This window comes from Choloepus didactylus, chromosome 21 (assembly GCF_015220235.1).
Source record: "Choloepus didactylus isolate mChoDid1 chromosome 21, mChoDid1.pri, whole genome shotgun sequence".
Taxonomy (NCBI): Eukaryota; Metazoa; Chordata; class Mammalia; order Pilosa; family Megalonychidae; genus Choloepus; species Choloepus didactylus.
In genome coordinates this window covers 44,178,261-44,201,985 of record NC_051327.1, presented here as the reverse complement: position 1 = coordinate 44,201,985, position 23,725 = coordinate 44,178,261, and the positions used below count along the sequence as shown (strand labels likewise).

Here is a 23,725-nt window from a genome sequence, read left to right as displayed (position 1 = left end):
CTATTATCTTAGCATATTCCTTCCATTCTTAAGTTGTTCTCATGGTCTAAGATGGCTGCTGGAGTTCCAGCCATCACATCTACATTTCAGACCACAAGTCTGAAGGAATGGGAAGAGGGCAAGTGAGCATATGATCACTGAGCCAGCACCACCCTTTTAAATACATCTAATTGTCCAGAACATGGTCATGTGACCACCTCTATTAGAAATACAGTTTTCTTAGCTGGGCCCATTGGCATCCCAACAAAATCAAGTTTCTGTTGGAAAAGAAGGAGGAGACATTGGGTGGGTCGTTAGTCATCTTCTGCCATATCCCTACTCTAAAAACTTACCATAATGTGTTCTTTGAACACCTGCAGTTTTCTGTCCTGCAACAGATGGTGTTTCTGTTGGACAGATGAGTGTGTTGTGGCTTAGGGAAGTAAAAGCATCTTGCCTAATTGGCAGAGCTAGGAGTATGAACCCAGGTCTATCTGATTCCAAAACCTGTGCTGGGGTAACCACAGCGCTACTCTGCCCCATCTTGCCCCTAAAAGATTAGCTACAGTAAAATCCCAAATAAGGACTATTTTTTAGATGGGGGTTTTCTGACTGTGACATGACGCAAGAGTGAGAAGCTACAGAGAGCCCTGTACCTTCACCCACACTGTGGGCTCCTTCAGATGGGGTCCAAGAGGCCTTGGTCCAATCAGCCAGCCCCAGAACCTCACAGCTGGCAAGCGTGAACACAGATGGAACCAAGGAGAATATGAGGAATAGGTTCAGTTCCCTGAGCCTCATTGTATTCTCTTTAAATCGGCAACACCTGTTTTGGAAAATCATCCAGCTGCATTTACCAGAACGGTTATTTGCATTCATACCCTTGTTGAGAATTTTCTGAAAAACCCAATTCAAAAAAAAAAGAAAAAAAAATGAAACTGGCCAGATTCCTGATTACCAGAGTGTTAGAGGCAGCTTGAATCTCTGCTAATAGCAGGATCTTGAGATCACGGGGAGTGAGTCCACGATGGGATGTTAGGTGGCACTTCATGGGGGTAATTAGGAAGATGCTGCTGCAACACTGAAAATTTTATTTTTAAGCAACAAAGAAGGTCAGTTTTAGCGAAGGACTAAGCTGTATGCAACTATCCTCATAACTAAGACAAAATACCTCAGGCGTGTGGGTCAGATGGAAAGTGAGGCAGAAGAATGAAAACATTGCCTTTTTAAGGGTTGTGATTATGAGGGAATTCCTTTCTTTCTCTCTGTCTTTCTTCCACCCTCTTCCTTTGCTCCCTTCCTAATGGCTGTTAGCTAAATATACACCTGCCCTATAACCCAGGAACCTCTCTCCTAGTTAAATATGCAAAAGAAATGAGAGCAGATATCCAGCTCCCCAAAATAAATGTTAGAATGTTCTTAGCAGCTTGATTCGTAATAGCCCCACACGAGAAACAACTCAAATGTCCATCCACAAAGAGAAATAATAAATAAATGGTGGGAAATTATTTGTCTACAAAGTGGAAAGGGCTTAGCGATAAAAAGGAATGAACCACCCATACACGCAACAGTGTGGCTGAATCTCAAAGATTCTGTATTGATTGAAAGAAGCCAGGCGTGCAGACTGTATGAGTCCATTTATATGAAGTTCAAGAACAGGAAAAAACCATTTACGGCGATAGAAGTCAGGGTGGGCTGCAGGGGTTGGGGCATTAACTACGGGAGATACAGGGGCATTTTCTGGGATACAGGAAGGGTTCTACATTTTGATTATGTAGAGGTTATGTAGGGGTAGACAAATGTAAACAATTCCTCCAGATACATTTGCGATTTAGTGCACTTTCCAATGTATGTTATATCTCAAAGTTTTTAGAATGGCTTTTAGATACATAAATCTATATGTGCTTTTGGAGATCTAAAATTTATACTCTGAAATATGAACAGAGCTGCTCTCAGGAATGGGCTTAGGTCATTTTAATGTTTTCCTATTTATATCATCCAAAAAATTTTTTGATGAATATACATTACTGTTTTAATTTAAAAATCAATTCATTGTATCAAAAGGTCATATAAGAAATAAGATGGGTGTGGAATTTTGTCAGGGTGTGCCCATCTTGTCAGAATAAGGAATTTTTGCTTTATGGAATTGTTTAACCATGAAAACCACTTGGCCACACATCTCTGTATCTTAGCCCATTGCCCGGCACGAGGCAGGCACCCATCAACCTGGTAGTTTTTATTCATGAGCATCAGGCACCACCTTACTCTCTGGAAGAATAAGCTAAGTCCAGGAAGTGGTTTTCTCTCCAGCTTGTATCTTCTGGAATAGAATTGAAAAGAGAACTGATATTTAAAAAAAAAAAAAAAACCAAGATTGTCCCTTAACAAAAATTTATCTCGGGTTAAAGTTTTACAGTAAAAAAAATTCAAAGCGTGCAACCAATAAGTTAAGTTGAGTAGGCAAAGCATCTTAGAATGATTTCTACCCAAAATGGCCAGAAAGAAGCTAGTGAGAGAGTGAGGTGGATGGAAGGCGGGGGCGGTGCTCGCCTCATGCCGAGGGGTCTCGTCTTCATTCACGGGGCAGGGGGTGGCGTGGGGTGGTCCACGTACAGTCTACTGGCAAAGCAGTGTCCCAGGGGTTCCTGGCAGTGCGTGGGCTCTGGTTCAGCTCACCAGGTTTCGGGGCCCGCCTGTGGGTTCCAAGTACTGTGTGAGCCCCCATCAGAAAGGACCTGCCAACTCAGGGCCCCATAGAAGCCGTTGGCTTCCGTTCAGTGCTCCCCATGGAAGGGGCTTCCGTTCAGTGCTCCCTGTGGAAGGGGTCCCCCGGTGGCCCAACACCTGGTGCAGTGGAGGAGGCAGGGAGGCTGCCTCTCCCTAATGACCGCTCGTGAACCTGTCTGGCTCTGCCATTTATCACGCATTTTCACAAGCATCATCTCATTGGCACCTTTAGGGGACCTCATCTCACCAGTCCCATCTGTACAGATGAGGAAATTGAGGCCAGGAGGGTTCAGGGGACTGCAGGTTCCCAGTCGAGCGTCAGCTCCATGGCTCCTCGAAGCCTCCAGAGGCTGACTGGCTTCTGCCCCGTCTTCACCAAGGACTCCCTGAGCTGCTCTGGGATCGGCTGGAGTAGCGAGCAGAGCCAGGCTGGGGTCTGGCCACGAGGTCGGAAGAGCATGCCACATGATGGGATGTAGTCCGAGCCCAGCAGCTGGGTTGGGGAACCCCAAAAGGCCCCTAGTCTGGGGATTGGGAGGCTTCCACAGGAAGGGATGTTTGTTTGGGTGGCAAGGAGTGTCATGGACAGGATGGGAGGGTGACAAACGCAGGGAGCGAGAGGGTGGCGGGGGCAAGCCTGTGAGGTGGGTGGGTCCTTTCTAAGGACAGCAGGGCCCTGTAGAGGCGACGGGGTGAGATTTGCTTTCTGCCCAGTGCATGTGCTGGGAGAGCCTTTGGCTGGGCCCAGATCTGAGCAGCTGAGACAGGCGGGCAGAGTTCTGTCACTGAGTGATAACAGCAGTTGTCATCTTATCGAGTCAAAGCATATGAAATTGCTGATACTCATTTTCAGTTGTTGTGTTGCTTACAAGAATAGCAGCTTCTTGTGGTTTGTGGCAATATTAGCAGCTACTGTGCTTCGTGAGTTCATACATGCTCTGAGATGCATGAGATGTGTGTGTGCATAGATACGACCTATTATGTGTGAGAGGACGTGCTTCTTACATGCCATCCTTACAACCACCCCGCGAAGCAGACTTCACCATTCCCATTTGACAGATGAGAAAACTGAGGTGCAGAGAAATTAAGTCCCTTCCTTGTGGTTTTATTGTTAGTCAGTAGCAGAGTCAGGATTTGAAGTGAGGGCTGGTGGCCTTCAGCAGCCTGGCCTAAAACCTTGCTGCTGGGTCTGTAAAACCCTAGCCTTGAATCCCAGCTCTGCCACCTGCTTGCCTGTGTGATCTTGGGTGAGTGAATTAACCGCCTGGTGACTTAGTATACACGTCCTAAAATAGGGAACAAGAACCCATGGGGCTCCTGTGAGGATTAAATGGGTTGGGAGTGAACGCATTCAGAACAATGCCTGGGGCAGTGGGCTCTGCGTAAGTATTCGCTATTATTACTGTTGCCACTGCCGTCGTTGTTGTTGGCACTGAGCCCGCAGTTCTGGAAGCAGCCACCAGTGAGCGGGGACACGCGTTTTGGGCTGCGGCGGCCAAGCTTAGCAGGGAGGGGGCGGCAGAGCAGCCCTGCGCCCTCGTTTTGCCTCGCGGTGGTCTGTGTCGGTCTCTCAGGGACGTCCGTCCAGCCTCACGTCGTCGGGCCTCGCCCCAGCAGGGCCCGGGAGGGTGGGCGGTGCCCTGCGCCGACGCCCGCTGTCTGCGCTCTGCCCCCCAGAGGTTCTACGTGGCGTCCTCGCGGCAGCTGAAGCGCCTGGAGTCGGTGAGCCGCTCGCCCGTGTACTCGCACTTCTCCGAGACGCTGCTGGGCGTCAGCGTCATCCGCGCCTTCGAGGAGCAGCAGCGCTTCATCCGCCAGAGCGACCTGAAGGTGGACGAGAACCAGAAGGCCTACTACCCCAGCATCGTGGCCAACAGGTGGGCGCGGCCCGGCGCCTCCTTCCCGCGCCGGCTCCCCGGGGCTGGGACACCCCGGGGCCGCGCAGGCGCCGGCTCAGCCGCGTGAGCGCTCGGGGGGCGCCACCGACGGGCAGGGACAGCGGGTTCCTGAATCCGAAACCCTGCGAGCGGTGACCGGAGATGCCGGACCCTGTGCCCTTGAGTGTTTTCCCACCGCAGCCCTCAGCTGTGTGGTCACGCACCGGCCGTGCGGGGTGTCCGAGTGATTTATAGTTATGAGATCGCATCACATAACTCTGCTGTCTTGTGGATCAGGAGTCATTGAATAGCATCGACCAAAAAAAAAAAAAAAAAAAGGACTTTGCTAATCACATACTGAATTTATTTAGAGCAGCATCTGATTTATCTCTGTAATAGCATCCTCCTCACTACTCACATCCTGAGACAAGTGTTTGTTTTTTGTTTTGTTTTGTTTTGTTTTTTAAATTCAGTTTTATTGAGATATATTCACATACCAAACAATCATCCATGGTGTACAATCAACTGTTCACAGCACCATCATATAGTTGTGCATCCATCACCCCAATCTATTTTTGAACATACACCAGAAAGAATAAGAATAAAAAATAAAAGTAAAAAAGAACACTCAAATCATCCCCCCCATCCCACCCTATTTTTCATTTAGTTTTTGTCCCCATTTTTCTACTCATCCATCCATACGCTGGATAAAGGGAGTGCGATCCACAAGGTTTTCACAATCACGCTGTCACCCCTTTTAAGCTACATTGTTATACAATCGTCTTCAAAAGTCAAGGCAACTGGGTTGCAGTTTGATGGTTTCAGGTATTTACTTCTAGCTATTCCAATACATTAAAACCTAGAAAGGGTTGTCTGTGTAGTGCATAAGAATGTCCACCAGACTGACCTTTCAACTCCACTTGAAATCTCTCAGCCACTGAAACTTTATTTCCTTTCATTTCGCATCCCCCTTTTGGTCAAGAAGATGTCTGAGACACGTTTTTGAGAGGTGCATAGAAAAGCGCATGCTGGTTGGTGATTCTCATGCCCTGGAAGTGGCTGGTAACTGTGTCCCACCCACCTGATTATCTTTGTCAGCTACTCCTCTAAGTGCCTGGGGCAGAAGAATTACTGCCGACCCTGCCGCCTTTTGCAGACTTTTTAGAGAATTTGTCAAAATCTGGGTCTGTGTGTGGGAGCATCTCATTCACTAACATCAGTCGGGCAGCTCTTAAGGACTGTCGTGGCAAAAACATTGAAAACCTCTTCTCCCTAGGATGCTTTACATTTTAAAACATTAAAATAATATTCCTGAAGCTTCATTCTATTTTACAAAATTTACCTTAAGCAAGTAAAATAACTTTACATTTTAAAGGATAAAATCTTATATATGTATAATGTATATTCACAGCTCATTTCCCTTGATTCTAAAATGTATTCCTCCCAAGCCACACATATTTTATCATTACTGAAATGCCTGAAGTGGGGAGCATTATGGATACACTGTAAAAGGTATCTTATTTCTCACTCCACCCCACCCACACCCCCACCACCATGAGAAGGTTGTTATATACCAGTGGTGTACCTTACAGTGAGTGACTTTTTGATATTTAAGAATTTCCAGTACATCTTAAAAAAAAAAAAAGTGTATATTTATTTTAAAAGCTGAATGAGAAAATGTTTCTTACCAAAGGCAAGCTTCAGTGTCCTAGGAAGATTGCTTCTGGAAAACTTAAATCCTTGGGGTTGCCATATTCTTGAAATCAGGCCCCTCAGCCCTCCCTCCCTGTTCCCAGGCCACGGGTGTCATGAGTGGGACTGCGAGGGTCCGTCTCCAGGCCCAGTGGGGCCTTATTTCAGTCAACAAAGTGATTTCCCCCACCCCGCTCTGAGGCGCAGAGCCAGAAGCTGAGTGTCTGTCTGAAAAGCTGACCTGATGTCTGTGTGTCTGTCCGTGTGCCTGCACAGGTGGCTGGCCGTGCGGCTGGAGTGTGTCGGCAACTGCATCGTCCTGTTTGCAGCCCTGTTCTCAGTGATCTCCCGGCACAGCCTCAGCGCCGGCCTGGTGGGCCTCTCGGTGTCTTACTCGTTGCAGGTGAGAGGGGGGACGGCAAGCTCCCTGCCACGTTTTTCATTCTCTTAGTGGGGGAGCCAGTCGACTGGCTCCTGGGTGTTTGCATGGGATTCCCGCAGGAATGGGGTAGAGGAAAGGGGCTGAGCGGAGCTAAGTCTGGTGACCAGGGCAGGAGAGGACTCAGTCAATGAAACTCCCTGCTGGCTCGTTTGCATGGTTGCAGTTATAAGAGAAACTATAAATTCCCTCTAAGTATTGCTTTAGCTGCACCTCACAAATTTTGATATATTGTGGTTTCATCCTATCATCCTGTTCAGAATATTTTCCAATTTTCTTTGGGATTGCTTCTCTGGCCTGTGGGTTGTTTAGAAATGTGTTGCTTCATTGCGAACTGCAAATGTGGCAAATGTGGGTGATGGTACTGTTTTCTGTCCCTGCCTTACCTGAAATATTTCATAATTCCTTGTTACTTAACACAAAAGTAAGCCACACTCACCCTAGAAACTCTACATGATCCTTCCAATCTCAGGTGACCACATACTTGAATTGGCTGGTACGGATGTCGTCTGAGATGGAGACCAATATTGTGGCCGTGGAAAGACTCAAGGAGTATTCAGAAACTGAGAAGGAGGTAAAGCAAGGGGCCCCTGGCCTGCCCTCTCGGCCTTGATCTTCAGTGTGACTTCACCCAAAGGGAAAATCTGAGCTGCCCTTTGTGTATCCATTGTAAGTTGGATACCCAGCAGGTGGAACCCCGCTGACTCTTGTCCAGTCTCTTTGCAGCACCTACTTAGCACTACCTGATTTTAGAGTTAGAAAATACTTTGTGGTTATCCCAGCTTTCCCCGAGATGTGGGATGCCCGGATACGAGATTATGGTGCACTGCCAGGGCAATTGGACAACGTTCATCACAGAGTGAGGCAGTTATTCTCCTTCTGGTTTTCTTTCACCTCTTTCTGATGACGTCCCAGAGAAAGTCTTAGTTTGGTGCTAGGTCTTTGGCAGCTCACTAACTTGTGCTGATTGCCCTTCAGCAGATAGACTGAGCCTGAAGCAGGCAACTTGTAGCTTACAGAAATAATCCATTATTGGTTGTAAAGTTTAATGGGGGACTTTCTGTTGTGGCAAATGATGCTAGTTTGCCATTTGTGGCTGTGTATATGTTTTCCTTTTTAAAACAAGTTTAAAAATTAAGCAAAAGAAAAAAAAATTAAGCAACAAATAAGTTAATTGAAAGTGTTAAAAATAAATAACAGGAGAATCAACCTGTATTTGGGTTCTGGAAAAATCATGATGTGGTAAGGAATTGACCACGGTGTGGGAAGCCCTGCAGTTGTTTAACCCAAGTCCGCCTTTTACAGAGGTGAACTCTGCCGGGACTTTTAATGCTCTGAAACGGTGTGCGTGCCCCCTGTGTAATAAGGGTATGTAACACTGGGAGTACCCCCTCTACACTAAATGCATTTATTTATTTATTCATAACAGCTTTATTGAGGTATAATTCACATGCCATACAGTTTATGCATGCAGTGAGAAATTCAATTGAATTTATGTTTTAAAAAATTTTACTTGTTTTTACTTCTTTCAATTATTTATTTTTATTTGTTTAAATTCAAAAGAGAAAGATCATAGTTCTACCACTATTTAAAATACCTGTTTTTAAAATTTTGTGTTAAATATACACTTATATGTAAATATGCATTATATTTAGTATATACATAAAAGGTTCTGTCGTCTTCTCTCTAGTCCCATCTAACTATACTCTTCTAGTGTGTCCCCTTCATTTATATGCATGAATTATAAAAGCAAGCTATGCTTATTGGAAAAAAAAAAAATGACCCGTGCAGGAAGTTTATGGGAGGGGGAAGAGTGGAAATCCTCTTTCACTGCCCTCTCCATGCTTCTCCTTCCCCAGAGCCAGTCCTGGGAAGGCTGGTGTGTTTTGCAGGTCTTTTCTCACATGCCCATGCACATGTGCTGTTTGCTTGGTCTCTTCCTTCCTTTTCTTTCTTTCTGTTTTTTTTGAAAAACATAGGTGGGGACTGCCTGTTACTCTGTGAGGGCTCCCTGTTTGTTTGTTTTGTTTCCCATTTGTGGCAGTATATGTTTTCCTTTTTAAAACAAATTTAAACATTAAGCAAAAGAAAAACATTAGGCAACAAATAAGTTGATTGAAAGTATTAAAAATAAATAACAGGAGAATCAACTTGTATGGGTACTGGAAAAATCATGATGTGGTAAGGAATTGACCACAGGCCTCCTGTTTTTTTTTTCTTTTTTTAAAGCCTTATGCCTTTTTTCCCTTAACTTTTAATTTTGAAACACTTCCAAACTTACAGGGCAGTTACAAAAATAACACAAACTCAGACAGAAAACTCCAACATACTCACTTTCCACCCCCAAATACCCCAATCCGTCAGTTTTAACATTTTGCCACATTGGCCATATCATTCTGTCTATCCATCCGTCCATCCATCCATTTGTCGATCTATTTATCAGTCTATGTTCTGTACACTTGAGTGTAGGTTGTATACCTTATGCTCCTGGAACACTTCAAATTGCCATGTACACTTCCTAAAATCAAGGATAGATACTTATGAAATCACCTTAAGTGCAGTTATCAAGTTCAAGAAATATAACATCTCTCCATTGATATTCTGTTTGTGATTGTCTGTCATTTTTCTGATTTCCTTTAGCTCTCTGAGCGTGTGGAGGACTGTTTTTTAAATTCTGTCTGGTAGGCCCCAGGTCTGGTCTTTCTCGTCAATGGTTCCTAATGCTTTAATATTCTCCTTTTCTGGGTCATTTCTTCCTGTTTCTTTGTATGTTTCATAAACCTTTGTTGAAACCTGGATATTTGGATATTTTAATGTGGTATCGCTGGAATTTGAACTCTGATGCGTCTGCTCCTTAAGCTTGTGTCCGGCTAGTGTTGTGCCAGAGCTTTCCATGAATGCACAGAGCTAATTTAATGTACCTTTTCAGTCTTTGTGGACATTCTCCCTCAGGGCCTAGCCATACAGTAAGTTTAGGGAATGATTCCAGGAAGCACAGGGGCTCCCTGGGCCTTCCTGCTCGGCTCTTATCTTGGGCATGCATATGTGGCCCCAGGAATTCCCCCATTTACTCTGGATGTGAATGTCCCCTCTTCCCTAGGAAACAGTTTCCTCACAGCCCCGGGCACTGCACTGTGTCCTCCAGCCAGCAGTTTCTTGCCCCAGGCAGCTCGACCTGATGTGTGTGTTTTGCGGGAGAGCTGAGCGCCAGGAAAGCGAGTCCCTCAGGCCACCACCAGGCAGAACCAGGCCGAGGGGTCCCCGCTGGGAGCGCAGGGCCTGCTCTGTGCTGGCTGGTGAGGGGTGGGGCAGGGGCCACCCATGCGCTCCTCCCGCTTTTAAGAAGCTGTTGTCTGCATTTGGCAGTTGCCCCGTTGCGGTTTTCTGGAGCTTTGAGAAAGACGTTTCTGCTAGCTCTTGCGGGTGTTCGGAGCGTCCATTGTGGGGGGCGGAGCCCTGAAGCCTCTGTCTCCCCCATCTCCATCCTAAATGTATCCTCCTGGTTTTTTTTAAGCACACATCAGAGCCGAGGCGCTTTGCCATCAACGTACACTACATGTGCTCGACAGTATCTACTTCTTAGGGTGGTTTTTGAGGCTTAAATGAGATAATTTGTCTCAAGCACTTAACACAACACTGGGTGTGTTGTGAATGCTTAATAAAAACTCTGTTATTTTGTAGAGCTTCCTCAGTGAAGCTGAATTTCATGCCCAAAAGGTGGCCACTGTTTTCTTCCTGTGCCGCGGTTCCTCTTTGCTCCTGGACTGTGTCCGTGGTACTCTCGGCCAGGGTGCCTGGTCCCTGGGGACAGGTCAATTCTGCAGGCCTTAGGAAATGCTGAATTGAGCTAAGAAGCTTTTTAGAAATAAAGGCTGTGTGACCCTGGGCAAGTCACTTACCCTCTCTGTGGTGGCAGGGCTCGTGTGTAAACTGGGGATGATATAACAACCTCCTCCTGGAGAGTTCCTGGGAGGATTGAATGAGGTGAGATGTAGCATGACTGCCCAGAGACTGGCACGGCGTCCTCTCTCAGTGTCCACTGCAGCTCTGACTGCTGCCCTCCAGAGCTGGAAGGCAGTCAGGGGAACTTAGCTTCACTCTATGTCTTTCTGGAAAAGGCCTCTCTTATGAAGCACCCTCTGTGCGCTCTGGGCCCCGGGGGTACAGCAGTGAGCAGACAGTAAAAGAGCCTGTCCTCCTAGAGTGGCTATTCCCATGGGCGTAGGTGACAGAGAGGAAACCAATCAGGTGTCAGGAGGCGGTCAGTGCTCTGAAGGAAACCGAGGCAGCGGAGGGGAAGAGGAGTGCGGGGCCAGGGGCGTGATCCACCCAGACCTGAGGTTGGAAGGACGTGAAGGAGCAAGCGAGCAAAGGGGAGGAGCGTTCAGCCAACAGAAACCGCAGTCGCAAAGGCCTGGACACAAGATGTGCAACAGCCAGGAGGCCAGGGTGGTGCCAGTGGTGTAAGCGAGGGGGAGATGAGGTCCCAGGGGCTGTGGGGGGATCTTGGAGGGGTCATGGAAGCGGCAGGCCCAGAACCAGTGGCCCTGGAGTGTACTTGGGCTGCTGTCCTCTCCCCACCCCCCACAGGCTCCCTGGCGGATCGAGGAGACGGCCCCACCTAGCAGTTGGCCCCAGACGGGCCGAGTGGAGTTCCGGGACTACGGGCTGCGCTACCGGGAGGACCTGGACTTGGTCCTCAAGCACATCAATGTCACCATCCAAGGGGGAGAGAAGGTGGGTGTTCTAGTTTGCCAATGCTGCCAGAATGCAAAACACCAGAAATGGATTGGCTTTTATAAAAGGGGGTTTATTTGGTTACACAGTTACAGTCTTAAGGCCATAAAGTGTCCAAGGTAACACATCAGCAATCAGGCACCTTCACTGGAGGATGGCCAATGGCGTCCAGAAAACCTCTGTTAGCTGGGAAGGCACGTGGCTGGTGTCTGCTCCAAAGTTCTGGGTTCAAAATGGCTTTCTCCCAGGATGTTCCTCTCTAGGCTGCAGCTCCTCATCAAAATGTCACTCCCAGTTGCTCTTGGGGCGTTTGTCCTCTCTTAGCTTCTCTGAAGCAAAAGTTGGCTTTTAACGGCCATCTTCAAACTGTCTCTCATCTGCAGCTACTCTCTCAGCTTTTGTGCATTCTTCAAAGTGTCCCTCTTGGCTGTAGCAAGCTCTCTCCCTCTGTCTGAGCTTATATAGTGCTCCAGTAAACTAATCAAGGCCCATGCTGAATGGGGGGGCCACACCCTCACGGAAACTATCCAATCAGAGTCATCACCCACAGTTGGGTGGGGCACATCTCCATGGAAACAACCTAATCCAAGTGTTCCAACTTAATCAACACTAATGTCTGCCCCCACAAGATTGTATCAAAGAACATGGCTTTTTCTGGGAGACATAGTATATACAAACCGGTACAGTGGGTGTCCGTTCACTGCTGGGCCCAGGCCGCGAGCAGCAGATGGACGCGGCCCTGCCGTTTCTCCCACCTGGTCGCAGTCCCACCCTGTGGGGCCCAGTGGCCTTTGGGAGGGGGGTGGCTTGTGGAAGTGAAAGCTGCTCAGGTATCCAACAGGGTGGCAGACTAGTATAGCCCAAGGGCCAGAGGAGGCCCACAGAGGTTTTGAAAAAAAATCTGAATAAGTTAAAAATATTGAAAAATCTGGGGGATTTAAAAAAAAATCCAGTTTCCTACTTTTCTTGAAAAAAAATTAAAAACTCAGAACGTGGTAACACTGGGCCCACACCCTCCTCCTGCCTCTCTCTAGACAAGACCGTGGGCCTTCTGTTAACCCCCGTTCCCGGCCATGTGCCTCCTTGCCCCTGGAGGCACCGATTGTGCCATCTCTTGGGCAGGAAGACGCCACCATCACCTCTGGGGCTGGCTCGAGGGAGCTGGTGAAAGGTTGGAATTTTGGAATCTGCCCTGGAAGACCTGTTCTCCACGCAACAATGCTTCTAGTCTGTTAATCTCCCTCCCGCAAGCTACTTCTCTCACTTGTACCAAGGGGAAGAACAGGGCAGCGACATTCTTGCTGGGTCTTTATGGTTCCTGCTGTATCATGAGAATTTCCGCACAGATGCCGTCCTGTGGCTTCTCTGTTAGAGGTTAGGGGAAGCCCGCCTCTCAGGAGCCCAGATGAGAAGGGAAGAGTTATAATTGGATGTCAAGAGTGTCAATCATCAGCCATTAAATGGTGGGGGCTGTATCCCTCAGTGGGGGGTAAGCAGAGACAGGTCAGAGCCTGAACCTCTTTTTGCTCACCTCTGCTGAGACTGGGGGTGGGTGGAGGGTGCAGGGGCATTTGCTTGGCTGTTTGAAATATTTTAGCAGTGCAGGATGGGAACCCCACCACAAGAAGTGTGGGGAAATGCCTGATTGCTACCTAACATTATCCTTCTTAACATTTGGCCAATACATCCCCTAAAAGGAAGTTTCTTAGGGAAGCTGGTGGGGGAGAGGCCTGTGTGGGGAGGTAGGTCAACCAGATGACCTACCTGCCCTGGGGCAGATTCCTGACATGAGGGACCTGGGAGGCAGGGAGCAGCCCCCCAGCATCAACATCCCCACCCAATCCCGGGCCCTTCCTGTCCGACAGGTTGGCATCGTGGGCCGGACAGGAGCTGGGAAGTCATCCCTGACCCTGGGCTTGTTTCGGATCACCGAATCCGCCGAAGGAGAGATTGTTATCGACGGGGTGGACATCGCCAAGATCGGGCTGCATGATCTCCGCTTCAGGATCACCATCATCCCTCAGGTGGGGCCGCCCGCAGCAGGCAAACCATGTGGTCACACTGAAAACCCACCAGCCCTGTCTGCCCATTTGCAGGGCAAATGCACATTTGTTCCTCCTTTAATGTTCTCATGGTTTTTATTAAAGTTACATTATGTTCCTTCTCTGCTGTGCACATAAATCACAAGGTAGAGAGTAACTGGTGTTAGACTTTGCCAATCGTATCTTCACTCCCGCCATCCAATGGATGATTTCCCTGAGCTTCTGTCAGATTCTAGTAAGACACCGTCCTCCCTTTCTGAGGCCACCAGAGTCAGCCTGATGGTCTCCAGCCCTCACGAGAGCACAGCAAGAAATAAGAATTTTCTAAACTGATCCCCGTAGGTAGAGATTCCCTGATATGCTGCCCTTTAGCATTACTTTCTTTTAATCTAAAAACAGCATTTTCCTGAAGTTTCTTGTAAGCTTTTCTTTTAGACACAGGGGCAGGGGTGGGGTCCACGGAACATTTAAGGTTGGGAATTACCCTTGCTGCACCTCCTTTCTCAAGGCTCCCCAACATATTTGCACAGCGAAGGCCCTGAGAAGTTCTGCAGCAAAGAAATCTATTTCATTCCACTTAACCCAGAATTTTCCAAACATATTTTGTTCATTATTAGTGTCCCCCAGAAGTAGTGATTCCGAGGAGCTCTAAATCCCCATCTCCAAGAACTCTGGCAAGAACTGTTCACGCCCCACCTCCACGACGTGAGCTTCACATGCTACCTGCTTGCTTCTCTCCGAGCAGGAACCTGTTTTGTTTTCGGGCTCCCTCCGCATGAACCTGGACCCGTTCGACAAATACTCAGACGAAGACATCTGGACATCGCTGGAGCTGGCCCACCTGAAGAACTTCGTGTCAGCCCTTCCTGATAAGCTGAACCACGAATGCACGGAAGGCGGGGAGAACCTGAGGTAGGCGTCGGGGTGAGCAGGGCGATGGATGGACAGTAAGACTCTGTCCTCTTGGATCTGGGCCAGAACTGGTTCTGCCACAGGTGAGCCGCCTATCCAGGAGTGAGTCCCTTGACCTCTCAGAGCCTCAGTTTCTGCATCTGTGAAATGGGTTTTGATCCAGACTCTTTACCATGAGGTATAAGCAGGACGGCCAGGACATCTTCCTTTCTTATACCAGGTCCATTCGATTGAGTGGCTATTGGCTGTTAAAATATTAAAAGGCTAGATAGCCACTGCTGTCAGCCTTCCCAGCTTGCCTTGGCTCTCCTCCCAGGACCCCAGAATCTGCCCATGATCTGGCAACTAAGGTATAAACGCCTGGCCCAGTGGGGAACGTCTGGGGTCCTGCTCAGTGTCGTTGGTGTCCGTGGCTGTTGCAGTATCCATTGCTTTGAAAATGCTGCATCTCCACCAACCACAAAGCTTTGGTGGCGCTCAACATGAGCAGTTACTGCTCGGGCTTGGCGAGGTGGCCCTGCTCATCTTGGGCTCCCGCCCACATCGGGGTCACCCGGCTGTCGGCTGGCCTAGTTGGCCTCAGCTGGGATAGTTCAGGCCTGTTCCACATTTTTCTCATCCTCCACTGGACCAGCCAGGCCAGGTGTGCTGTCAAGGTGGTGGCAGAGGGGCCCCCCATGTGTACCCCGACTTCAGGCCCCTGCTGGCCATACCTTTGCTAACATCCCATTGGCCAAAGCGAGGCTCAGGGCTGCACCCAGGGTCAGACTGCGAGGACGTGTGGAGAACACAGGCACAGGAAGCCACACCACCCGTGAGGAACTAGTCATGTATCTCGAATATTCTCCCCGAGCTCTGTGTTGAGAATGATTCTGAGCCTGCCCCCAACTTGGTGGGAAAGTGCGCTCTGACAGTCGGTCGAGGGCAGGCGGCACCCCCTGGTCTGAGTGGTGCTGTGTCTCCCCCTCTCCTCCCAGCCCAGGTCCGATCGCAGGGCGGTTTAACATTCTGTCTCCTGGCTTTTTTCTCCCACTCAAGCGTCGGGCAGCGGCAGCTCCTGTGCCTGGCCCGGGCCCTGCTGAGGAAGACAAAGGTCCTGGTGCTGGACGAGGCCACGGCGGCCGTGGACCTGGAGACGGACGACCTCATCCAGTCCACCATCCGGACACAGTTTGACGACTGCACTGTCCTCACCATCGCTCACCGGCTCAACACCATCATGGACTACACGAGGTGACGGCCCTGGTCCCCAGCCCCCTTCACCAACTCGCTCCTTCATTCCCTGCTTCCTTCCTTCATCACCGTCCTGTGCCCAGTGACAGCCCAGGGGGTGGGACCGCTCCCGGGTGGCACCGGGCATCTCTCACGTCACTCCCTCATCCGTGCAGCCAGCACACCTGTGGGGAGGACCTGCTGCACCCCCAGCCGTGCTCCAGGCCCCGGGGACTCAACAGGGAGCAGTCAGACAAGGCCCTGCCTCAGGGACCTCAGAGCCCAGCTGGGGAGAAAACAGACAATAAACCCAGCAACAAAAAAAGGCAGGATGATTTCAGAGAGTGGTTTAAGTGCTGGGCAGAGACAGAACGAACAAGACCCGGGCAGGGCCGGCGGGTCCATCTGCTTTGGGGCCCGCGACAGTGCTCTCGTCTCTTAAAATGAGAAGACACCACTGCAGGAGTCCTGGTGGATGGCGTTGGGGGCTGACCCAAAGCAGCAACTTCCCTGGGTGGGCGCTCACCCCTGCCTGACCCCCTCATGTCTGTGTCCCTCCTCCTGCAGGGTGATTGTCCTGGACAAAGGTGAGATCCGGGAGTGCGGCCCCCCTGCCGCCCTCCTACAGCAGCGGGGGCTCTTCTACGGCATGGCCCGAGACGCCAACTTGGTGTGAGCCCCAGCGCACTGGCCTCCGCTCGGAACGGCAGGGCCCACATGCTGGCACCACGGAAGAGTCAGCAACTCTTGGAACCCTCGCCTCCAGTGCTGAAACCAAAATAATAATAATGACAAAACCAAAACTCCCCCCCAAAAAAAAACCAACCAGGCAAAGCAGCCACCGTCTGGCTCCTTGCCTGGAATTGGCTTTGAAGACATGGGAGAGACACATCCCACCCAAAGCACACGCCCCTCACCTCTGTCGTACCCACCAGGCACAGCACCCATTCCCAGGCCCCTGGGACCCTCAGCTCGTGTCCTCTGGTGCTTCCCACAGAGGAGGCTTTGGCAGCCAGACTTTGACTAAGTTGGTTGCGTGAAATCTGCTAGTGACCAAATCCAGCCCTGCCTCAGTTCTCTCCACCTGGAGGCTGTGGACTCAGAATCTTCGGGAAGCTCCTCCCGAGGCCATAACCTCCTTGTCTGGCTCCACCACATCAGCCTGAGGCCTGGCGAAGATGGTTCTCTCCCTCGGGCAGTGCCTTGAGGGCTGTGACACTCTTCTTCCTCCGCATCTGGTCTTCCAGGCCCTCAGACAGACACTGCGAGCCAACAGAGCCGACGTCCCAGAGTGTCTCCTCGGAGGCAGAGGGTGGCCTCCTGCACCCGCATCCCTTCTCCTCGAAGGGGGTTGGCCGAATCCACCAAGATCCGGGTCCTGGAGCCCCAGGGCCAGCCGGTTACCTCTTCCTGCCGACTTCCCGTCTTGGCTGCTCTCCTCCCCGCCCACCCCAGTCTCGCCCTTGCTATCCTTCCTGCCCTCTCTCCCCACTGCTAGAATGGGTTTACCGTCCTTGGTGCCCCAAAGGGATGACGTTCTGGGAATGGTTATGAAGCGTTCAAAGTGGGCGGCACTAGGGCCACACACAGCCCACCCCCAATATTATCAGTTGGCACTGAGTCTTCCCCGTCTCATTTTTATATTTTTAATTTCTCAGCCTTGGAAGTTGGTTAACTGCCAAGGTGGCAAGGTGGAGAACTTCACATTTTGTTACTGAGTCTCTTCCAGGACAGAAAAAGAACCCACTTGTGGGGATTAGCGCTTTTATTTTATTTTTTTGTAAGTACTGCTCCAGGGAGAAAAAGAATCTCAAGGCATTTGCTTTCTTGGGAGGAAGTATCAGGCAGAGCAGTGTTCCTGGGGAAGACTAAGCTGGCCCTGCATTTGATAGTTGGTCCGGGTGTTTCTGGAAGAAAAAAGAAGAGTAGAGTGACTCAAGCCTGTCCTTCAGGTTTCTTGGTTGAAGACCAAAGTGATACCTAAAAAGCAGAGGGAGGTTGAATTACATTGCTGACTTCAAACCCAGAGAAGCATCTTTCTTTTAGGTGGAAATATATATTTATTTTTTTGTAAGTTATACCATTCTTTCACTTTAGATAAGCCAAAGTTTTCATGGGCAATTTTTTGTAATGACCTACACTGGAAACATGAACATTTGCAAATAATTTACAGTAAAAAAGATACTTTATTTCTTTCTAAACGACTCTTCCAGTTTCTTTGGGGCCTTAGTAAAAGCTTTCAGCCGTTTTCTCCAGGAGAGCCTGGATGGCACGTCTGCTTATCGGCTTATACTGTTTCCCTGTGGCAAGCATGTCGTCTCGGTGAGGAGCTGTTGCCAGATGTGAGGCATCGAGAGGTCAAGAACTGGGCTGGGGTTTAGTGGGCCGTCAGCATGGCGAGGTGGACAGGGCTGGGCTTGAGTCCTGCCCTTCTCATTTGCTGGCCGTGTGACCCTGGGCAAGTCACTTGGCCTCTGCACCTCGGTTGCCACATCTGTAAATAGGCTCATCGTTACCTGCCTGCTGGGATTGTTGTGAAGCTGAACTGTTCATGTATGTGGTACCTGGGGCAACATCAGGTTCCAAGACACAAACAAAGCAAAATGCACATGGCCAGAATTACCCTTGAGAGTCCCCTTGTCTTAGGCTAGGCTAGGCCAGGCTGTGCTGCAGAAACAAAGGAACCAGAGATCTTGGGAATTTAACCCAAGGGCTCATACAATTCTTGATGAGGGTCAGGTGCCTGTTCCATGCAGCGACTGAGACATCCAGATTGTTGCGGTCTTCTGACATTTTAGGACATCATCTCTCTGGGCTGGCTTCCAGGTCACCATGCCAGAGGTTTCCAGCCTGAAATTTCTCAAATCAGAAATGACCTAAGTCAATCCCACTCCTAGCTGTTTGGCCAAAATTAGTTCCTGAGCCCCAAGCAAACCACAAAGGAAGCTGGGGAGTGTAGGGGTGCATATGGAAGATAAGTATTTCTTCCTCTCCTAATTTATGGTGTTTCTGAGTCGGGGATGGTGGGGTGATGAGGCTGGGGTGTTTGAAAAAATGTACTGGATGTACTTGGTGTCTCGAGTTCAAACGGGGCAAGTCTGGATAGTGAGAAAGAGCTGGAGAGCCCAGCATTTCTGCCACACCCAAAAAACATGCACCAAGTATGAGGTGCAGAGGGAACGTTCTAGCACCACCAGCCTTCCTTCCGGCAGCGCAATCTTGAGTCAAAATAGCTGGCTTATATTAGAGGCCATGAAGTTTGAACATGCCCAGAGAAAAGTAGCTGGCAGGGTTATCACCATCAGGCTTAGCAGTAGTGGATGTGCCAGGCGGGGAGTCTTAAGTCTAGATGTGAAATGCGTTTCCGTCTCAGAGTGTGACCCTGAGTATTAAAATCCCAGGTTAGAGCCTAAACATGTCCCCAAGGGTTGGCCTGGTGTGTGTCTGGGGTGCTTGTGGGTGGCGGGAGGCAGCTGGGAGGGGGGCCAGGGTCAAAGCTTAGTTGGCTTTAGGAAGAGGAGGTAGGGTGAAGCACAGCCGCCCGAGTGTGGAGCCAGAAGCACTGAGGTTGGGAGGGGAGATGTGTCAGCACCGTGGAAGCAGGAAGGAGGAAGTAAGCTTTGTTGTGCACCTACTATGTGCCAGGTCCTGGGCTCAGCGCTCTGTGTTGCTCGCTCTCATTAAAAGGCATCCCCTGGACCAGAGATGTGGGGAACCTGGCCTGATGCTTCCAATGTTGAGTTTCTCTTCTGTTTTACATTCTTCTACCCTGTATCCAATCGTACAGCAAATTCTACTGACTTTCTACAAGACTGTGACCCACCCCCCCATCCCTCCCACTGCTGCCCTCCTCCCCACCATCTCCGCTGGCATCACTACAGCAGCCTCCTCCATGGTCTCCCCGCTTCCCCCCATAGTCTTTTCTCAGCCCAGCAGCCCTCATGACCCCATAAAAACACACGTGAGAGTGAGTCACTCCTCTGTGGCCTCCCAGTCCCCTGAGGGTCGCACAGCCCTGGCCTCGCGGCCCTGCACCTCCTGGCCTCTCACTACCCCACCTGCCTCTCCAGCCACACTCACCTTCCTGCTGCTCTTGGAGGCCCCGGTGTCATCCTGCCTGGGGTCCTCCCTCTTGCCCAAGAATCAGCATTGCTTGCTCCCTTCCCTATTGGTTGTAGCAGGGCAACTCCATGAGGGTGGGGCTGCCTACCTGCTTATTCCTTGCTGTATCCCCATCCTAAGAGCAGGGCATGCAGAAGCTCTCAGCAACCAGAATATTTGATCAGGAACTGAGCACCATGTGCCTAACCCTGTGCTGAGGGTCACTGTGGCCTCTAGAACTTGCCCTTCTGGAGGCACAATTTTCTCATCAGTTCAGTGGGGATTGCCGTATCCTCCTGGTTGGGCAGTTGTGAGGATGAAAACAGATCACGTGGCCCTTAGGACACCTGCATACATGGTGATGCCATCCATCCATCCATCCATCCATCCATCCATCCATCCATTCAGTCTTGAGATCACCACCTGTTGGCCCCTCCTCTGCCACTGTGCTAGATGCTCTGCACTGTGCTAGATGCTGGGAGGAAAGTTGTGAACAAACAAAAATCCCTCGGCTCACAGAGCCCTTCCTTTCCAGTGGGATTCGGGAGTGGAATTCCAGCTCTGAACTGGTGAGCTGATGTTCTAGATCTAAAGAAGCAGCATGGCATGGTGGTTGGGAGCATGGCTCTAGAGCCAGACCTCCCAGGTTCAGACCCCCGCTTGCTTAAGCTCTCTCTGTAAAAGGGGCCTAATAACACTGCCTTCCCCATCAAAAGGCCCCAGTAAGGGGCTGGGCGATAGACCTTTCCTCATGTAGGTGCAAGTGCCAAACTCCTATGCGTGTGGCATTGAGAGCTGGATCTGGCGCGCAGGCTTGTGGTTAGTGATGAGGTGGACACTGCCGAGATTCATCGGCCCGCAGGAGCCCAGGTGGGGGATGAGCAGCCTGGAGGACCCTGCTGCCGGCTCCCTGGGGACCCGGGGTGGGCGCTGGCCCTCCACTCGCCAGCTGACCATGGCCCACACTCCACTCCCTGGCCAACCTTGGTGCACGGGAGAGGCTCCGGTGAGTTGATGACCCCAAAACACGGCGGCCGCCCCCTTTGCTGGGACCACTTTGCAGGAGACGTCAGGCAGCCCAGCTCCAGGCAGAGAGAAGAAAACTGCACCACGAAGGCCTTCCTTTTCTTTAATGGAGGACAGCCATCCCATGGGAGGACCGGAGCTTTGGCATTAGATAGATCTGGGGGCAAATCCCCTTTCCACCACTCATGAGCTGGGGGGCCTTGGGCAGCGGGCAGGCAAGTTGACTCTTCCAGCCTCAGTTTCCTCACCTGCAAAGTGGGCTAGTAATAGCTATTAACGGGCACCCAGTGCTTTGTAGGTGTGGTCGGGGCAGCTGAAGCATGTGGGCTCCCTGCCCTGGTTTGAAAGTGACGGACTCCATGAGCCATACCCTGGAAAAGGGAGGTAGAAGCTGGAATAAATCCAGACTTAGATTAGTTGGTGGCTGAGGTAGAGTCACAAAACCCTGTGTCGGACTGAACCATCAGAATGTGCCTGTGGTCTGGCTGGAGCAGGTGGCGTCCGCGGGTCCCTCCTGACTCACCCACAGCCGTTGCTCAGGTGAGCGCGGCCGGACTCGGTGGCAGTGGGTCAGGCTAGCCAGCGATCCTCAAACAGGGTGATTCAGGCCCCCAGGCAACACTGGCCAACGTCAGGGGCTGCTACTGCCACCTAGTGGTAAAGGCCGGAGATGCTGCTGAACATCCTACAGTGCACAGGAGCCCCCCCCGCCCCCAAACACAGAACGATCGGGCCCCAGATGTCAACATGGGAAACTCTGGTCTCTGCCAGTCTCTGTGTTCCCACAGAAGTCCCCAGACACAACAGCACTGATGGTCATCGCAAACGTTTATCTAACGCTTGTGCTGTGCCAGTTATGCCCTGAGCCCTCACGTGTGCCAGCTTATTTTATCCTTGCAGCATCCCAAGAGGGCCACGAGACACCTGCCGTAGCATCTAGTGGTGACCGAGGGAGCCATCTGATTTCTCACACTGCCCAGTACAACAAAATACGAATGACCTTGGGCCTGGCTATTTTGGCCCCTTAGTTCCTCTTTCCCCCGACTGCTGTCAAAAATGCTCTTCACTGAAGCAAGTGTCAGCTTCAACCACGCCCGGACCCTTGACTTTCAACTGCGGCTCCCGCTCCACGGGGGTCCTTGGGGCTCCCCCTGCGAAGCCAGAATCCAGCCTTTAGGAACCACAGGTGTGAAATCTGCAAGCCCCGGCCAAATCCTCCCCATGGGGGCTGAGGAGTTCTCGCTCCTGGGATCTCCTTTGGGAACTGCACATTCTCACTGCCCGTGCCTGAGCCCTACAGGGGTGGCCCCTTCTGGGTGGGGAGAGACCCCACCTCTGCCTCCACCTGGGATAAGCTCCTGGGAGCTTATCTACCGCAACGGAGGAGCACGCTGCAACAGGTGGAGAGCTTCTAAAACTCATCGGCCAAAACGGAAGGCAGAGGAGGGTTGTGGGGACTGGGGTTGGGTGGGGGTGGGGAGCGGGTGTGGCTATAAAAAGGCAGCATGGAGGATCCTGGTGCCGGAAGTGTTGGATCTTGACTGTGGTTGTGGTACATGAACTTGCATGTGATGAACTTGCATGGAATGCACACACACACACACACACACACACACACACACACACACACACGTACACACAGATGAGTATAGATACCACTGCAGAAATCTGAGACGGGTGGGTTACCTCAGTGTCAAAATCCCAGTTGTGATACTGAAAGACGGAGGCGCTGGGGAAACTGGGTAAAGCACGTATGGGAGCTCACTGCATTATGCCTCACAACTGCTTGGAAACCTGCTTTCTCAAAATAACAAGGCTAGTTGTTTGAAAACTAGAGAGTCTGGTTTAATCCATCTGGGGTGGCGCCTGGTACAGCTGTTTTCTTTGCACTCCCAGGCGAGCGCCGTGGGCAGCCAGGGCCGGGACAGCCGCTGCAGATTCCAGCTCTGGGATCAACAGGATGGGATTAGCCCGGGTTGAGGAGCCTCCAGGCCTGATGCTCTGTGATAATCTGCCCATGTTCTCAGGAGAGCAGAGAGGGATCCAGACTCTGCATGGACTGGGGCTGCCCGTGAGCCCAGGGCGATCCCTCTGGGCCGGCGCGATGGTGGGGGGGGCCCAGCTCAGACCAGGCCTGACTCCTGCGCCAGCCTGTAGAACAGGCCTTTCCGGGCCAGCAGCTGAGCCGGGCTGCCGCTCTCCACCACCTGCCCGTCGTCCATGACCAGCACCCTGCGGGGAGGCGGGGAGAAGGGCAGCTCCTTCAACAGCAGCTGCACCCGGCACCCCGGAAGGCCCAGTGTGCATCTCCGAGGTGGGCTCCCTGAAGTCTGGTGTTCCTGGGGTTGCCAGCCAGGTCGGAAGCATGTCCCTCCGGCCATCGGTCTGGCACCTGTGCAACGGGCACGTGGAATCCACACCGAGGGCCCATCCGGCTCTAAACCCTGACCCCTGTGGGCGTGGACTGTGTCTGGCTCCTTCTTCTACCTGCTGCTGCGGGTCCCTCTGAACCTCAAATGCTACTCTGGGGGCCTTAACTGGCAATGTGGGGGGAGGGTTGCCTTACCTGGTGAAGAGGGGGGAGGGGTGCTTTCCCTGTGCAGTGGGGGAAGGGTGCTTTACCTGGCACAGAGAGGGAGGGTTGCTTTACCTGGTGCATGCAAGGGGTGGGCTTTACCTGTCGCACGTGGGAAAGGGGTGCTGTACCTGGCGCAATGATGGGAGGGTGCTTTCCCTAGGACAGTGGGGGGCGGGGTGCCGTACCTGGCGCAGTCCACCACCGAGCGCAGGCGGTGGGCGATGAGCAGCACGGTGCACCCCGCCAGCCAGCTCCCCAGCGCCGCCTGCATCTGGTGCTCCGTGGCGGGGTCCACGGCGGCCGTGGCCTCGTCCAGGATGAGGATCTGGGTTTTCCGGAGCAGGGCACGTGCCAGACAGAGGAGCTGCTTCTGACCCACACTGGGAACGAGAGTGGGACATCA

General features: G+C 51.2%; 2 protein-coding genes across 9 annotated transcripts in view; one reads left to right on the top strand and one right to left on the bottom strand.

Annotated features, from left to right (window-relative positions):
- Positions 1-17,818, top strand: part of ABCC1 (ATP binding cassette subfamily C member 1) — a 138,666-nt gene extending 120,848 nt beyond the window's left edge. For both annotated transcript variants that reach the window (XM_037813648.1, XM_037813647.1), the window contains exons 24-31: positions 4,384-4,583; positions 6,552-6,678; positions 7,187-7,288; positions 11,305-11,451; positions 13,317-13,475; positions 14,239-14,405; positions 15,444-15,638; positions 16,185-17,818. In XM_037813648.1, the coding sequence (XP_037669576.1) occupies positions 4,384-4,583; positions 6,552-6,678; positions 7,187-7,288; positions 11,305-11,451; positions 13,317-13,475; positions 14,239-14,405; positions 15,444-15,638; positions 16,185-16,293 (1,206 nt within the window). In that variant the 3' untranslated portion in view covers positions 16,294-17,818. The remainder of the gene's footprint in view (positions 1-4,383; positions 4,584-6,551; positions 6,679-7,186; positions 7,289-11,304; positions 11,452-13,316; positions 13,476-14,238; positions 14,406-15,443; positions 15,639-16,184) is intronic.
- A 4,749-nt stretch (positions 17,819-22,567) lies between these two features.
- Positions 22,568-23,725, bottom strand: part of ABCC6 (ATP binding cassette subfamily C member 6) — a 57,429-nt gene continuing 56,271 nt past the window's right edge. For all 7 annotated transcript variants that reach the window (XM_037815131.1, XM_037815133.1, XM_037815132.1 and 4 more), the window contains 2 exons: positions 23,508-23,702; positions 22,568-22,976 (listed from right to left, as the gene is read on the bottom strand). In XM_037815131.1, coding sequence (XP_037671059.1) covers positions 22,868-22,976; positions 23,508-23,702 — 304 coding nt within the window. In that variant the 3' untranslated portion in view covers positions 22,568-22,867. The remainder of the gene's footprint in view (positions 22,977-23,507; positions 23,703-23,725) is intronic.